Consider the following 19,192-nt stretch of genomic DNA (forward strand, 5'->3'; position numbering starts at 1 on the left):
AGCCTTCCAGATTAAATTTCGAAGTTAAATAAGTTTACTTAAAGGGAACATGCTAGTATGTGGGAGATAAAAGTATTTTATCTTTGACATTGACAACACATTGCTTTCAAACAGCTAAATGTCTTACATTTTTTTGAATGGCAATAGTCTAACACATTGGAGATAAAAGGGTTTTATTTTGAATGGTGCTGCCACTTCTAGCTTTCATATCTCTAAGTTTGTTAAAGAAAAAAATAATTTAATTTAAATTTCAAAATATGAAATAAAACAAAAGCAGTTAACAGTTTGGGTGGAGAAACAAAGCAATCACATTTGGTGGCAACAGTTTGAAATGCGATACAGACAAAAAGGTGAGGTTCGAGATTATAGCACCTGTGAGGTTTAAAGAAAGTCTGCAGCAAAATTCAACACAGACACAATATTAAGTTTTCAGAATCAATTTTATTTTTCACAAACTAAAAAAAATGGAATTTGGAATATTTACATATAAGGGAGGGATCTTGTTATATTTATACAAGACAAAAAACAGTTTGACTTATCACTTGTAAGTGCATTGTAGGTAAAAATGTAAAAGAATATATCAATATTGCAACTCACAGATCATGCACTTCACAGTGTATTCGCAATATACAAGCATCGACACGATCAACTAGTGACATTTTTAATATATATATTTATAAGCTTGTACAATACATAATAAAATAAAAAGTGGATACACGTTAATAGCCTATCAAATGACCTGCATCACAGACTAAAACTATTACAGTACAAAGATCCAAATATGAAGAGCTTATTATAAGATAAAATAAGATTCAAAAGTCCATATATGGTAAAAGAATGTAATTTACAGAATAAACATTGCTTTAAAAAATATTATACACATGATAAAAGTAGGAACAACTTGAAAAACTGATAGTACTATTACCAAAAACCTACATTTAAATTTTCAGCTCTTCATATTTTAACATGACTTAATCCTGATATGTTAAAACATATCATAAGAGGTAGGGAAATAATATCCATTTGCTGTATCATGTTATGCTCAATGTAAACAACATGCTTACATTACATAACATCAAATAAATATGCACTGGTTTAAATATAAAATTCAAGAATACTGAAACATTTGAGCTTTTAATTTGCCTTGGCACCTTCAATAGAATGATTTAATCAGCTTTTGTTTGATCACAAAACAGTCACTGTTACAACATATTAGTGCACCACTGAGCAACATTCATATTACTAATAAACAATGAACAATTTTTGCAGTTTTAGTGCATCACAACATAATTGTGCTTTTAACAAATATCTTTTCATATCACATACAATGCACAAAAAATATTCTTTAAATTATGTTAATGATTGTGATTTACTGAGTTACGAACCCTTCAGCTCAGTCCTTTTGCAAAATAATATGGGGCCGGGGACAGAAATAGAAGCAAAAAAGTTGTATTTATTAAAGCAAGAAAAAAAAGAGAAGTTAAAATTTGAAAAAGTTTCTTTTCTATTAGGGAAGTGGAAAACCTTATAATACTTTTACTGTCCAATAATAAAGCATTAAATTCCATATTATTTATTTATTAATCATCAATTTCATCTATTAATAAAAATTAAATTTCAATAAACAAAAAATATATGCTTAGTTTTTCTTCTCGCTATTGTTGGTATAATTAAAACAAAACCAATATTTTATCAATTAACACATTTTATTTTCAAACTAAAAAAAATTTTATGTTCAAAAATGCAATGTTGAATGAATTTATTAGCATTTTTCTCTTTTTTATTAAAGCATAAAATTTCAAGAAGCACTGATATATACCAAAAGTAAGAAAACGCTAGAAAATGTCATAGCAAAAATATGGCAATTTAATGTTAAGCAAATGATTAAGTAATTCCAAATAATTTAGGTGAGTCAATTAGATTTTCCAGCTTTACATCATGATCGTTTAAATTTCAGGAAGTTCTAAAATTTTATTGATTCTAAGTGAAATGATTTACAAATTATCTGTAGAACTCCTGGAGGGAATTTTATGTATTCATCAGTCTTAAAAAAAAGAAAATGGTAATAATAGCGTGAAAAATTTTGCATTAAAATTTTATTTTAAGATTAAAAACTTTTTTCTGATAGGTTATTGATTACAGTTTATGATTATTTATTCTTGATATTTCATTATTATCAGCAAAATAAACGAAGAACATGAAATGGGATAGATAACCAAAATCATATCTGGATAACAGTTATACTTGCAGATGACACATAATTGCATAAAATTATAATATTTGATACTTTATGATTAGCCATACCCCCACCAAAAAGCTGAGTACATCTGTGTAGTGCTGAGTTTCTGCAATACTACGATTTTGATTTATTTATTTATTTTAACAGATCGCTGTGTACATTAAGAAAACAGCACAAAAAGAAGAATTTCAAAAAATGTAAGTGTTTTATTAGTTATTATTTCTTGCTTTTTAATTTTATTGATTGGTTGTTCTGGTATGGAAGTCTTAGTGCACCACCATTTGGAAAATGGCTCTTCTCATACATTAATTGGCAAATAGTTAGTTGGCAGTGAGTTTATGACTTTTCAGTAGGAGATGTAGATAATCAGAAAGTATAAATTTAATTGTAATTATTGTACTATAACAATTCAACTTTCTGTTAAAAAAATATCTTTGGTCGAAGTGTTAACTAAAAAGGTTAAGCAGTTAATGCTGCAAGAGCATTTTACTATTACAGTATAGCAGTTTTCTCAATTAATTCCAAGAAAATACTTTAGCACATGTTCATATAATGTGAAATATAGCTTTTATGTAAAAGTTGTGATGGAGCACATGCAAATTTTTGTGAATGAATTGTTTAAAAAAATTGCAAATCTAAGTATAAATTGGGAGCTTCATTTATTTAAAATAAACAAAGAGATAAATAAATTAACTCAAATATTACTTTAATTTAGTTAAAAATATTACAGAAACTGCAGATCTTACTAAAACTAAAATAACTTTTATATCAGGAAGAGACTTCATAAAATACATATTTACAATTATACTCAGATCAAATAACAAAAAGATATAACAAAATATTTTTAACATTACAATATGTATCCACATTTCTTATAAATCAGTTATATTTACAGACTAGGAATTATAGCTAATAATTTAAATTACTTCATAATTTCAAAATAAGATAAACAATTAAAAAAATTGTGTACTCAATTTTTTGCATTCAGGTATGTCCAGATATTAAAAAAAAAAAAAAAATTGAGCAACATATGAAATAAACAATTCTTTACAAGATTTTTTTTCCCTTTTTATATACTTTTAACACATGAGCACTTTCAGGAAGACGAGATAATAACTTCACATGAACATGAAGACTAAAAACAAGTATATAAAGTCAACAGGAAATACGAATGAGGTTATGATCTCATGATATGACCATGATGAACTTTAAAAACAATTTCTAATATATCTAATTTGTCTGACGGATGACTGACGGTTCTGCATTCCTTTCTTCGTAGATACATGTTAATCTTTCTTTTAAATTATACACAAAGGACATACGGATATATTACCTTAGATCTAATTTGGTACAAAAAATAAGTGAAAGAATAAAAATACATTTTCAGATCTCTTTTTAAAGCTACAAGCTCTCACTAACTGGAAATAAATCTTTTTAATTTCCAGTGCTTTGAACTAAATGCACATTATTTTATACATAATGCGAGTAAACCTAAACTAGAACATGTAAGATTATATAATAAATAGAAAATAAAAAATTTAATCTTGGCATGTAAATAGTTGTGATCATACAAAATATAATAATTGCTAAATATGTACATAATTATAATACAAAACACATGGAAAATACAAGTATAGATTATTTTAATCATAAAATAGTTTTCTTTCATCATTTATAAGAATTTCAAATCTTTGGTAAATATATGTACAATTCTTTTGTAAACATGACAGGGTAAATGTTACAAACAACAAAATTTTACATCTAAATCAGTAATCATGAAAATATACCAATCCATGTATTCAAAACATCACTCCATTCTTTTTAAGTCTCATCTTGGAAGCTCCTCAATGCCTATAAGTTTTAAATTTGTTTCAATAAATTTAGAATTTGTAAATATTGTGTTGGATTTCAAAACTTGTACCTAGGCATTTAAAATTTTAATTAATTTTACGTAACCTAACATCTGTTTCAATCTGATAAATATAATTAGATTACAAAATATTTTGATAAAGATAATTTATTTTAGTCATGAAATTAACAGATTTTTAAATGTCTTTTACAATGATGCTTCCTCAAAAATTAAAGAAAACTGAAATAATCTGTCCCTGAAGAATGTGCATTAAAATGTCCGTAGTTAATAAAAACTGTAAACTGCATTAACTTCTGTGACATTTATAAACCATGAATATTATCATAGAATTTCATATGTAATACTGATAAAAAGAAAATTTTTAAACACTTAAATTATTTGCATGCACGTACTTTTTATCTTGAAATTAAAACTGCTGATGTGTTATTATTACCCCTTAAAGGATTATCTGAAAATATTTTTAACTTAATAAGTAAGTATAAAGTGATTTACACAAATACGAATAGTCTAAAAATATTGAAAATTTCCCACATCCTAAAAAACATGCCGTTTTCAAAATTTTTCATTTAGTTCTAAGTTTGTTTTTGAAATAATATTTCATCTTTAAAACAAGAATTTCTTAAACTGTGTATTTGCATAAAAATGAAAAACAAAATTGAATCAAATTATAAATACATCAGTTTAGTGCAATCTTCTGTACATGTTTTGATTCTGTGTACAAATAACTTCACAAACATTTAAATCACAATCTGAGCATTAAAGTCAGTTATCTTTGGTGAATACAACACACTTTCATGTCAAAAACAAACAAACAAAGATCACACTTTGAGAAATACATGTGGGGTGAAAGTGGTGGGTGCCCTTGAATTAGACCTCATTGCACCCTTGTACACTTGGCGATTACTGACAGCGCCTCATGATGATCAGACATCAAGAAATGAGATTCTAACTAATGATACCTGAAAACAGAAAATCAAATATATTTAAATATTGTATCTTAGCTATATGAAAAAACACTCGATTTTTATTTTTAAGTCTTAGGTCATAATTATTCAAAAATAAAAAATTCCCTGCATATCTTAAGGTTTAATATATATTAGATATATATATATATATAACATCATTCTGACATAGGTATTTTGACACAAAATCGGACTTTTTCTGAAATACCATTTTTTTTCCACATTTCATTTCTATAACTCAAATCATACCTAAACATTAAATTTTATAAAATTTGGTGGAAAATTTATGGAGAAATTAAAAAAAATTATCTTGGCGTATTTTTTTATCCACAAATTTCTTAATTTATAGCAACCTATTTTCCTTTCTTTCACTGTAGATGAGCGGGGGGAAAAGTCATTGTTCATACTTTCAAATAATTTTAACAAAGTGCATAAACCACATTTGGCGTTATTATTGCTTAAAAAAAAAAAAAAAAAAAAAATGCTAAATTTCAAACTCCAGTATGTAAATTCCTGTATATCTTGGAAAATTTTGAATAAAAATCTAATTTTTTGCAAATTTGCAATAAGTTTATGCAAAAATGTTTCTAAAAAAATTTACAAAACATATTTAAAAATACAAATTTAAAAAATAAATCTTAAAAAAATGCGCAAATTATACTTGGATTAAGCCTAAATTTCGAATTCTGGAAGAAGGAATAAAGTAAGTTTAATAAAAAATATATATTAATAAATATATATCAAATTCAGTTAACAATGAGGAGCTAAAATTTTGAGAGCTAATAACACAATTCGTGTTATTTTAACAAAACTTGGCATAATTTGAATCATAGAATCGAAATATGGAAAAAAATCGGCATATTTCAGAAAAAGTCCGATTTTGTGTCAAAATATCTATATTAGAACAATGGCTACATATAAATCTAATACATATCCTAAGTCGCACTTTCGAGACATGAAAAACACAAGTTGAATTTCGTTAACCATCCAGTAGAATGGGAGGTACAGAACTATCCCCCCTTTTTTTTGTACAATGTACATATCAAAGGCTCATTGCATGCTTTCAATACAATATGGGAATAGTGCTGAAGCATGTACAAAAGTGTACGAATGGATCAAAGTGTACCAGTAGTAAGTATGATGGGCAGGGCGAGAGAGAATGCTGTCTAGGTAAGTTTTACAGTTATCAAATCTTGTACAACAAGATGACCTATCAAATCTTATATAACAAAGCTCAGTTTCCATAAAACTTGTGAGAGATGGATGCCAAGAGAGCTTATTGCAGAGTGCAAGTGCAAAGACCATGCTATTTTAATGCCATTCAGAAAACCGAAAAAGGAAAGGCCTGAAAATTATGTAAATTTCAGGGTAGATGCACGTAAGAGTTATGTGAATGATGTGAAATGTGCATGTATTAGCAGAGAATCCCAGGCCGTTTTTAGCAGAGGCAGTTCCAGCAGACAGACAATTTTATGAAGGGCATGGTGATCAGACTGAGAACGAACAGCAGGTTGGTCCACATGGCAAATCTCAGCTGACACACACCTGGATGCATCCATAATGCACTGTTGTGGTAACAATGTTTGGAAAAATGAAACTTGCCAAGTTTGAAGGGTGGCGGTGCAGAGTGACATCAGCACACATGGATCGACACATCCACTAACAAGCAGTGGTGCACCCGCAAGCTATTTCTACCTCCATTCTCCAGCATTTTCAAGACACTCTTTGCCTGGACTTTCAAGACTGGAGTGCACTTGTGGCATTTGTTAAGGCCCATATCACACGGTGTTTGTTTCACACGAACAACTGTTTCGAGCAATATTTCTGCTTGGTTTACTATTGGAAGAAAGACGTGTGACTTTTCCCTTCCTTTCCAAAAAAATTGCAAGTTGTTCATTTTGAACCAATCAGCTATCAGCTTGTTTGTAATGGGGAACCAGTTTTCCCTGCGTTAACCCCAAAGCGATCCATGGTGATTGGCTGTTGTGACAAAGCAGAAAATTGTTCCAAACAGTTGTTCTTTCAAAACAAACCAAAATGTGATAGCAGCCTAAGAAGTCTATTGACCCCACTTCACAGACATCAAACGATTGTAATAATGCCGGGCTCGAGTGATGTGGAATAGTATGGGATCATACTCTCATATAATTCATACTTCTGTTTCTCCAGTGATATTCAGCACATACGAGTGTGACGTCGATGGTAGCAGTGACAATGCGGCATCGTGGTTTGGGACGCAGTTGTGTACTGTTCCAAGTCATCTCTAGTTGTATTGAGGGCACTATGACAGCCCAACGATACATGGATGATGCACTGCAGCTGGTAATAGTCCTCTACCTTTAAGGACTGCTCACAGCACTGAAAGCCAACATACTCTACAAACAACACTCAGCCAACATGTATGGTGTATGGCCACCTTTCTCTTCTAATCTCTCACCAATCGAACATATTTGGAATGTGATTGGATACCATTTGCAGACTCTGCCATTGCCATGTTCAGAAAACCTACTGTATTCCACTTTAAATATTATTTTAAGCTATCTGAGGGTGGGAATGGAGTTCAACCGAAAACTGTATAGTTTTAAGGATTCCATGAGTCAACAAACCTGAAATTTTGCTCCGATTTTTTCTATATTTGAAAATCCGTCACATTCTATCTTATGTGTTATTCTTCAGAAGATTGCTCACTAAGTGGAAAATTCTATTCATGTGAATACTTGAGGATTATTATAATTATGTTTTAATTAACCTAATAAGATTATTCCCTCCTACTGGTTTTTGCCTAAGCACTAATTTCTCAAAGAAAAGGTAATAGTTTTAGGCAGAATAAAGGCAAGATAAATGTATCTAGTTAAAAGGGGCAAGACAAAGACGTGTTACCATACCACCAATGACCAGTTCGTTCCACCATTTTCTAGTAGCAGTTCTAGTTTCTTCCTTGTTGCAAGGAATTGTTTCCATATAACAAAGGGAGTGCTTCAGAATACCAGCAAGTAAAAAATTACTAGGTTTAGTCATTAATTAAAAAAATGTGAAAACTTAATGAAATTTTTATAGAACTCTATCAACCTATGTGGAGTCATTAGGTTAATTTGAAGTAACAGACATGAAAAATGAGCAATGCACCTCAGCGGGACTTGAAACCATGTGCTGAGTGTGCTATCGTTACACCACAAAGGCATGCAGAAAGGAGGGACAAAATACCTAAATTTTCCTAAGGACATCAATAAATGTTCACAATAATTTCTGTAAATATTTTAATTGGTTGCTTTTGTTTATTGTTGTATTATTGTGTAGTATTTTGTTTAAAACAGGTTAATTTATATTTGTTGCTGGCGTTTTTTGTGTGGAACTCTATTTGTGGTCGTATGTTTGTACACTGTTTTAAGAAATTAAGAGAATTTTCATACTTGATCTACGACTTCCAGAACTACTGGGTAGATTTTAATAAAATTTCGTGTGAATATAGGTTGATATAATACAAACAAAATAAACATTCAACAGTTATTATAGACACACATCTTCGTGTGTAACACTCATGGGAGTCTCAAGGTCTGAAACAGCAGTTGCAGAAGACATAAAAGAAATGGGTTAATAGAGGGTATGGTCCCCTCTTACAGCCATACAGGCCTCGCAGCGTGATGTCATGGCAGTTTAGTGTCTGGTTCCACTCATTCAACAAAATCGTTTTTAGCTCCTGGATTGTTCTCGGAGGGGGGTTGTGAGTTACAATTGCCCTTCCCAGAGCGTCATAGACATGCTCTATAGGGTTGAGGTCTGGAGACCTGGCTGGCCAATCCATCCCTCTATGTAACCTCGCATTATTGTCCTGTGAGATTAACTCGGGGCCCACTGCTTTTCGGAATAGGCGAACATAGGGCTCCAAGACCTCGTCCCTATACCTTAGACCAGTCACAGAGCCTCTGTCAAAGATGTGGAGAGGTATGCAGCTATCCAACATCATGCCTGCCCAGACCATTACACCGCCACCACCATAATTGTTGATTTCGTGGACATTGGAGGGTAGGTAGCAGGTCCCTGGCTCTTTACATATGAAAGTATGGTGAGAATCGGTGTGTAGGCTAAAATGGGACTCGTTGGTAAACAGAACGGTTGCCTACTGCTCCGTACTCCAATCACTTGTCCGTAGACATAAGCTCATTGCACACAACCCTCTCTCATTCAGTCTTTCTTGTGGCTGCAAAAAGGTCCCGAGAGGGCTGAGAAGCTAAATCCCCTCTGTTATGCCTCGCTAAAACGGACAAACAGCGATCTTCTTTGGCCGTCGTGGCTCTTGGACAACCTTGCCCAAGCTTTCTTTCGATGGATCCAGTATCCTGGAACTGTTTCCATAGGTTACACACGATGCTGGGCGTTAAATTAAACTCTCTGCATATCTGGACTTGCGATTGGCCTGCCTCCTCCCCACAGTTCACCACCTTATTCCATCATCTAAACGTTGGTGGTTACTCATTTTTACTGTTCCGATGTGAATTTAACCTAATTTAACCTTCAAGATAACACCAAGAAATTTGCCGAGATGTGCTCGTGAACGCAATTCGTCTTACCCTCCACGCGCTTATAAAGCCTGTTTTTCTGCTGGCCATGCCAACATGCACGTGTACGTACACTTGCGTATTTGCCGTACAATATTTGTATTTTTTATCTAGAAGCAGTGGTTTTTCTTTCAGTTCGGTTCTTTTCATGCAAATCGATAAAATATGCAAATTCTCTTAATTTATTTCACCAGTGTATATAAATGTTTATTTCTGGTATAGAATGATAGATCTTTCAATTCAAAATCCAGCAACCATTAAATTATTTAAATAGCTCAATTAGAACGCTACATATAAGCGAAAACTCTTTTTGCACTTTATAATTTATAATATTTTGCATGCTATGCAGGAATTACTTAATGTCTGCATTCTTTAATGTATGCATGCTATTATTAGTTTCAATAAACTGTTGATTTCTTATTGTTAATTTGGCATGATTATTTAAAAGAGACAGTCACGAATTTACACCTTGCAAAAAATTAACAGCTATAGGAAATTACATATTTGGCCTGTAAAGGAGGGAAAGAGTTATAAGTGAGGGAGAGATGCTTTTGTGGATGGTTTACTAAACGAAAGTGCTTTGGAATACTGGTGTTTAGACATGACATTCTGGCTAAAGGCAATTAAAATACTTAATTTGCTGTTTAAATCCTATCACTTAACTGTTTTCTAACTGTATGAGAGCTATAACTTTATACATGAGCAATCTAATAAAGCAAATCTAGTCATTCAAGTTCAAATAACTTAGGAAACAGTATTTATCAGATGCTTCAAAAATCACCAGGGCAAATGTGTGTATATTTAAAACTTTGAAAGTCAGTTCAAGGTCATTCAATTATAGGTAGTTGAAATAACATTTAGGCTTGGTATTTTTCAATAGAAAAAAAGTCTTTTGAAAGTAGAATAAAGGATTTTTTAAAGTTATTTAGCTTCATATTTTCTCAAAATTCTTAATTAAGATGTATGTTCAAAAACTTTTGAAACTCTGATTCAAGGTCAAATAAGTCAAATTTTGCTCAAATCCAGCACAGCCCTATCATTAAATATAAGGCAAAGGTAGATGACACCTGGAGTATGATTTAATGCAGAAATTACATTACTTTTATGTTACAATTTTTAATAAAAAATATAATACTCTATTTTTGGTCTTCTTAACACTGATTTACTTAAAATATTATTTTAACATGTATTTTTTTAAGAATGGGATGGGGTTTGTTTTATAGTTCTAATGGTTCCAAATAGATATGTGATAGCAATCATATATCCGTTTGGAACAACTGTTTGGAACAATTTTTCTGCTTTGTCATAACAGCCAATCACCACAGATCACTCTGGGGTTAATATGTAAAAGGAAAAACTGGTTCTCCGTTGCAAACAAGCTGATTGGAAACAACTTGCAATTAGTTTTGAAAGGAAGGAAAAAAGTTTGCGTCTTTCTTTCAATAGTAATAATTTCAATAGTAAATCAGGCAGAAATATTGTCTGAAACAGTTGTTTGTGTGAAACAAATGCATGCGTGATATGGGTCTAAGTCAACCAAAGTTAGAAGCAATACTGCAATGCAATTTTGAAAACTAGACAAAAACTGGAAAATTTCTTTTGTGCTAATTTATACCATTTTCACAGAACTCTTTTAATTTGATTCACATAGATTTTTGTTTTCTATTTTTGCCTTCAAAAAATAATTATCTGCTTTTAATGAAGAGTTCTCGATATACATTATTCTGGAAGCATCACATGAGGAACAGTCTACCACCATTCCTTTTGCACAGGCCTTGCATGATTGCAAACATATGCTGCACCATTGCCATGTTCACTTCTTTCTTGCAATTTTCATTATTTAAGAGCTATTTGACAATTTAAAAATTAAACCTTACACTTTTTATTTTTCACATTATTTTTATGCAATAAGTTTTTGTCCAAATGGTGTTATCCATTTTGATTGAGGAAATTTGAAAAAACATTTTTGAAGGTCTAGGTTACAAAATATAAATTTTATAACTACACTGTTCATCAAAATTAAAAGATTTAATGCTAGCCTAATCCAAAAAACTTTTCACTCATTTTAAGGTGCAGAATTCTCAAAATATTTTTGGGCACAATTATTCTTTAAGAAGTGGCAATTATAAAACAATTTTCTTATTGCTTTGAACAGAAAACTTAAGCGAAGTCATTACAACACAACATAATATGCATTTCACAATCACTGATCACATTTTCAAACTTTAGTATTTGGTCCCATATGAGAAAGTTGAAATGAAAAACTTCTCTTATCATAATAAGAAGTTGAAATGTGAAATTTTTTAAAGCATTCTCTGGAAAAGCCTAATGTGTAATAGAATTGTTACATTATCACTGACTTTCAGATTTATACTTACATACATCTACCACATAAGATGAACATGGAATGACATTTATTCGGAAAACTTCTTAATGGTGTGTGATGCACTTGGACCTAAAAAAGAAAGGGCAATTTTTATAGTTTTATATGCCTCACTTTGATTTCATATGTATTTATACTTAAATAATATTTAAATTATGCCTACCAGAAGCATTCCTCTTCAGATGAGGAGGAGAATTGGTTGAACCACCAGAACTGTTGCTATGACTGTCAAAGCTAGCAGATCCATGACCGGAATCTGTTTCACAGTGCTGCAAGTGAAGACTTTCGGATGAAGTTACGGATCCTAAACAAATACAAAAAACAGGCTTTGAAAAAAGAACTGAACTGAACTAAAGAAGGGGAGAAATGTTTTTCCATTTTTCTGAACAGGCACAATAAGCTGTTTATTAAATTAAGTGTGGCAAACTGAATAACTTTAAAGTAATTAGTACAAAGTATAATGAAATAATTACGAACAACACAAAAATTTAATTTATATTTTCAAGAAGCAAATCTAGGAAATATGCATCTAAACCATTTTTTGGAAGGGGGGGGGTGGACAAACAAGCAAGATTTTTTTAATATAATATAATAAATATCAAGTTACAGAAAAATTTAATTTTACAAAATAAATTTGTAGTATCACATCATATATAATGGATATTACTCTCATGATATTTCAAAATAAAACTCGAGACTTTGCAATGGATTGGAATGAATGGTATTAAATGTACAACCATGGTGCAGTGACTTTTGAACTGTACTTCTGAAGGGAAATCATACTTCTAAAGAGAGGAATAACGGAATAGATACATTTCAGAAGAGAAGAATGTGCAAAGCTCATTAACAGATGGAAAAGAGAAAGCTAAAGATTGATAAAGCTGTTCCTTAAGTAAAATAATTTGTGCAAGAAAAACAAAATTTCCATTTGCTTTCTTAAGAGGAGCGATTTTTTTTTAAACTTATTATCTAAAAAACAAACTTTAATGCTAATTTTCTGGGGGGGGGGAGGGAATCACATTCTTCAGCAACTTTTCTAAAAACAGTTTCACTGATCTTCTCTGTGAACATTTTTCAACTTCCTGATTTTTTCCAGTGAGAGTGAGTTCTGTTTAAAAACTATGCACAGTATAAACAAAGTACCCACTTATTAATTTTAAAATATTATGATCTCTTAATTATCAATTAAACATTACAAAGCTTCTATTACAATTTCTTTTCTACTTTTAATGCAGGGTTTTAAATTTTTTATAAAGTGCAAGAATTTTTCTGTTATAAGAAAATACACAGCAAACAATTTTCTTGATAAAAAGATACGTATGCCTACTCTTAAATTAAATATATTGCCTTTAACTCTTATAACAATGCTTTTGTTTTCAAAATAAATTTAACTGTGTCATTCTACTTTGTTTATTGAAATAATATCCAAGGAGATATTTCTCATGTTTTCAAGTATTATTGAAACAAGCTGACAATGAAATGATGCTTTGTTACTGAACGATGAAATTATGTGATACCTCAGCATCACAATTGAAATTTTTGACTTCTTTGTATGATTTTTAAAAAAAGTATTTTAAATATACTTTTCAGATAAGAAAAAGTAGATAAAATATATTAGTAACCAGAAAATATCAGTGACTGGCTTCATCGAAATTCAGCAATTTTAAAAGAAGATTTATTTGCATTTTGAAAAATAGTCTTTATTCAACTGCAAATTATTCTGCCAAAAGCAGTTCCTCAGAAAGAATAAAAGCATTCTTTAGAAGAAGAACCACCGCTGCATTCAATGATTTTGAATTTAACTTGATTAGTTCAAATACAGAAAGAATTTTGACAATTATTAATGCTTAAAATTAATGCTACTCTTGCATTTATTACACTTATCAATGTTTCTAGAAATACTATAGAAAGAAGAAAATATTCTATTCCGTTAAAATCATTGATATATTTATTACATATGATGACAGCAATAATTTCTATCATGTAACCCTGTTTGTTCTCTTAATAATAATGAGTAATACTCTCCAATCAGTTACATGTGAAATGACACTATTTGAATAAAATAACCTCTCAATTATTTAAATTAAATTATTATTAAAATTTTGGCATCTATATATGCCTAGTATATGTTCAACTACACATGTACAGAACATAATGACAGAATTAGCATAAAAATTCATTTTTTGGAAAACCTATTTACTAGCAAACCATGCTAATATGTAGTATACTCAATTTTCTACTTTTTTCTTTTATTTAAGAGCATAAAAATTACTTTTAAAATAAGTTTGAGGGTGAATATGCACAATATGTGTTTACGGAGTTCTTTATATTTCCAAAACAAGTGCATTTTCATTTACTCCTTTTGTCTCACTACATTTTCCCCTGGTATTGACATTATTATTATTGTATTGAAAGTATTTAATATATATAAATTTGAATTCAGTGAAGCTTGATTAATTATAATTTTTAAGGTATTAGTATCTTAATTATTTTTGCACAAATAATCCAAATTTAATATAAAAATTAGAAAAATAAAAATGTAAACAAAACTTACTAATCAGCACAACTCATAGTGTATGAATTATCAGAATTCTATCGTATAACAAAATTCTACTATTTATTCATAACAAGATAAATTATATAAGACTACAGAGTTCATTAATTATGCCTGCTTTATATTGCTTTATATATTGATTTAATTAATTTTTACAAATAAAATTGTGATACTGTCGAAAAATGTTTCAAGATATAAGATACATACATGAACATAAGTATTAATTTCATTAAGAAAATATATTACCTGAGGTCTGAGATTTTTTAATGGAAGCCATACCAAAACTGGTGACACTAGAACTCTCAGGATATAAGTCCACAGGTATAGTCGCATTGCCCATTTCAGCAGAAAAACTGGGACGAGGATCATGGCAACGGCGAACACTCACAGGTGACAGAGACGGGGACCCTGAAACTGGGGGACGCAATGGCTGATGTGGCCGTACTTTGTTCGGATCAGACAAAGCTAGTAACTTCCGAACAGCTTGAGGAGAATCTGCACCTATCAAAACATTAACCCATTAACGGTTTGGCTCGGATTTTCTCGTTCTTTATGCAGGTCTCTTAACGGTTCGTTACGGATTATTGTTAGTTTAAATGTACCCTCGAAAACGGACAGTCCCGTGTTTTTGTATTATCGAAAAAACACGCTAAAAAGGACTAGCCCGTATTTTTGTATGTCTTCCAACCCCCAATGCCTAAGGCGACAAGGGTCCATGCAATACTGACGACAATGGGTAATGGCTGTCATTAGCGTGGGGAGAAATCTTCTTGATGTTTTGGGATAAAGGCCTTACACTGACTCTAAAGAAACAAATTTATTACCAGTTACAAAGTGGATGCATATATAAAGGGATTTAAGAATTTCCGTTTTAGAGCAGTTATTGAATAAAAAATAGAATTTTTTACAAAATGAGCGTTTATCTATAAGAGCATTAATGAATTAAAACGAGAAAAATAAAAGTAATAAATGCAAACATAAAAATCTGAAAATGCAAATCTTTCAGATTTTACATTAGGCCCAAAGGGCGTTTTTTTAACGGTTTGTGGGTTACCTTTATTTTTAAACATCATGTTCTTCGCACTTAAACCATAAAACTTCAGTTAAACAGCAATACCGCAAAATAAATTTTAAATGAGCATATCTTTAGAATTTCCGATACACAGTCTCGCCCGTTGAAGATAATTTTTTATATTTTTATTTTCATACAGTGTTGCCTTTGCTCGCTCTAAAATCGTTGAGTTTCTTAATTAAAAATTCATTGAAGTTTTACGAAATATGAAACATGTAATAAAACAAATTCCAAATCTCGGCTTCGAGATGCCCATATTCGGGTGGAAATGTACGTTATTCAAAATTGGATGGGTCTACGTACCGTTGTTTTATCACAATGCGAGAAACATACATATATTTATTCAGATTATTCATTATTTAATTTCAAGGCAGATAGCCTCGAGTGCTTTGCCGTAATCTAATAAACCAAAACCATTATTTAATTTCTTTAAATATAATACAGGGCTGTAATATGTAGTAGCAACAGTTTGAAAAGTGATCTGACATAGTTTTCAACGGAAAATGAAAAAAGGAAGTTAATAGACCTTCTCGGCTAACGCCCTTTGTTTTAAAAATAATGTATCATGTAATTTAATGGGAATACGAGATTAAATAATTCTCTTTAAGAAATTTATCTACAAATTTATATCACGAATAACAAAAACGTGAGGCTGTCTTGATAAATTTATAAATATTATGCATCTGACAATGCGATTCAATTATTTGATTTCGTAATTTAAGGACCTATGATTCTTCTTATAAAACTGTACAGGAATTTAGCAAAGAAGCTATTAAGTAATCTCTTATTACCATTAATCTATGCGATAAATTATTATTATTATTTTTTTTATTGGTTCAGTCATTTACTTCCAAGTATCCTTTTACCTCAAATAATCGAAAAGATATATAAATTTAAAACAAAGTTCGCCTCAAAATCAGAAATTAGGTTACGAATTTCATGCAAATTTTATTTCAAAAGCTATTTTACGCTCTGTAAAATGATGCAAACTTAAAAATTTTGAGATTTTTAGTTTATTCTTAAATGGAAATATGCGCAAAAAATTTCTTCGACATTAAATTTTAAAAACTCTAAATCGAATTATTATCATCCGTAAACGGTGTGTGTACAAAATTTGAATTCAATAGCTTATTGATAAGTAGTTCAAAAATCGACGACGAGCTTTTAATTAAACACCGTAAATGAACTGAATACAATTTTTGGAACAGCTCTATTTTTAAGCACTTTGGAAAGATCGGTAAGTTGTTGATATAGCATAACCGTTATTTTTATAACATTCTTGGCATTATGAAACGTGTAAGTGACATTCATAAGCGATTCCCGACAGTTCTGTTTATTTGTCAAAGTAGCTGCTTTTGAAAATATTGTGAAGCTCACTCGATGTGCTCCACTATCTATGATACTCATTAAAGATATTTAATTATGTTTTATTTCTATACAGAAATACTGGTAAAATTAAGAGGTCAAATATTTAATTATTTGAGTTATATAACTACTTATACTGTCCCAAGAAATTTTGAGTCATTTTGTAAAAATAATCTTTTCTTTAAAATTCCTTTTTCCCCCCTACCCCCTATGCTTCATTACTTTATTACTATTCTGATGAATGGAAGGTTTGTAGAGACATTACATTTTTTTTTAACAGCAAGAGACATGAAAAATGAGCAATGCCTTACCCGGGACGCGAACCACGGACTTCTCGAATGCGCGCCAAGCGTTCTGAGACCACGAAGGCATGCTAAAAAGGCGGGAGAAAATACCATATATACTCCCCCTTTTAAAGAGCGACTGGGGATTAGGGGACCGAAACGCCAAATCCTTGCGGCGGAGAATCATCATCCACCACCTTTTTTGGTTTGAGTGCCACTATAGAAACATTAGGTTATTTCGAAGGACATGTGAAATAGGAGCAATGCCTTCGCCGGAACTCGAACCACCAACCTCTCGAATACACGCCGTGCGTGCTGACCATTACACCACGAAGGTATGCTAAGAAGGCGGGAGAAAATAACTTATAGGTTATGAAAACCAAAAGTTGAGTAGGTAGCCTAACTAATAAATGCTCTACAAATACAACTTTTAATATTTTAGCAGAATTTTTTGGAAACGTATTATTTATATAGATTGTTGTAGAAATCGACACAGTTTGATGCCAGTTTAGAGGATGGGTTGTTTATGAGCGTATTAAAAATGCTTTTCCCACTCAAAATGTTAACTACTTTAAAATAATAATTCATAATCGCACTGAATCTGATGTTTACAATTATTTCCCCTGAGATTTCTTTAAAAAGAAAGAATTACAATTGTGTTTAATGCAGAAAATTTAATGGAATTGGCATCTGCGCAAGAGGACGGAAACTATCAGGGAGGACTTTCTAAGGAAAACTAGATTTTCTTCACATTGAACGTAGAAAACCTTCACCGAACAAGCGTGTTCAACAGGATTTGAACTTATGTAGGATTACCAGTACTCAGCGGTTTTAGCGCTTGGCCACTGGGGCCCGCAGACCGATTAAAAATCTTGTTTAGAAACCTTTTATCTTGATTTAGTGTGACAGGTGCCGTAGTTTGAAGGTTAGGATTACTTGAATACAGCAAAACACACGAGGACTATCTGCTTTTAAAGAAAGAGATGCCTTCGTAGAGGACTTTTTAACGAGAAAAGTCTCATATTCATGTTATACATGGGAAAATACCATTCAGCCATCGTATTTGTTCGTCAGGGTGTAAATCTAAGTCGAACTACCAGTATTTACCGGCCACTAATATGGCCGTATTTTAATAGGGGAAATAACTGTTGGATTGTAAGGCACCTAAATTAAGAAAAAAAAAAAAATCACTTCTGAGGTAATTTTAAACCCAAATTAAGTTTTTTATCATAATTATGAAAGAGTTCAACTCATTTGCTAATTTTCAGATCGTTAAAATTAGTGTGGCTGTAATGAATGATTATTTAGAACTGTTACAGGAAACACAAATACATCAAAAGTTTCCTTTAAAATATCAGGAATTATTGAAAAATCTTCTGTAATTTATAAACGAGAAAACGTATTTAACCAGATTTTACATGTGTGAAAAAATAATGAATTTTGATCTCCCCTAGTAGAGACATTTGTAATTATATTTCTAGTTCCAAATTCAAAGTGAAAAATCTAGGTGCCTGAAGCCAGAGAACACTATCGATTCTTCTTGGCTTCTATTTTCAGCGACGAAATAGATCAACAGCATGGAATTTTTATGATTTTTCTCAACATGTAAACTAAATGCTTGTAAGTGTTTCTTAGAAAGCTCGTCGGAAGTAAAATATCTCTTGGTAGATAGATATCGTGTGCTTTAGTAAATTTAGCAAATCTAAACACAGAGCCGACAGTACTATGTTTGAGGCCTTTCTCTAACATAGTCGAATAGTGTATCGAATAGTCGAACAGTGAAATCACTCTACATCGCCCTCTTGTACTTACTTTTATACTTTTATCTCAATATTATATATTGCATCCACAAAAATTTCTCTAAATTAATGTTATTTGGATTCGAAAACCATTTTATGCTTAAATAC

The 19,192-nt window shown here is 31.1% G+C and overlaps 1 protein-coding gene and 1 long non-coding RNA gene across 7 annotated transcripts in view; one reads left to right on the forward strand and one right to left on the reverse strand.

Annotated features, from left to right (window-relative positions):
• LOC118197655 (uncharacterized) overlaps positions 1-19,192 on the forward strand; it is a 60,414-nt gene that overhangs the window by 31,772 nt on the left and 9,450 nt on the right. Inside the window, exon 2 of the long non-coding RNA XR_004759636.2 lies at positions 2,387-2,436. This is a non-coding gene — a long non-coding RNA (uncharacterized LOC118197655). The remainder of the gene's footprint in view (positions 1-2,386; positions 2,437-19,192) is intronic.
• Positions 422-19,192, reverse strand: part of LOC118197654 (rap guanine nucleotide exchange factor 2-like) — a 303,724-nt gene continuing 284,953 nt past the window's right edge. For 5 of the 6 annotated variants that reach the window (XM_085821204.1, XM_085821202.1, XM_085821205.1 and 2 more), the window contains 4 exons: positions 14,811-15,065; positions 12,174-12,314; positions 12,006-12,082; positions 422-5,068 (listed from right to left, as the gene is read on the reverse strand). In XM_085821204.1, the coding sequence (XP_085677330.1) occupies positions 12,042-12,082; positions 12,174-12,314; positions 14,811-15,065 (437 nt within the window). In that variant the 3' untranslated portion in view covers positions 422-5,068; positions 12,006-12,041. The remainder of the gene's footprint in view (positions 5,069-12,005; positions 12,083-12,173; positions 12,315-14,810; positions 15,066-19,192) is intronic. The other variant, XM_085821203.1, reaches the window with a different exon arrangement.

The sequence above is a fragment of the Stegodyphus dumicola genome, chromosome 7 (assembly GCF_044657685.1).
Source record: "Stegodyphus dumicola isolate Sdum_Otavi_A_Nest chromosome 7, ASM4465768v1".
Taxonomy (NCBI): Eukaryota; Metazoa; Arthropoda; class Arachnida; order Araneae; family Eresidae; genus Stegodyphus; species Stegodyphus dumicola.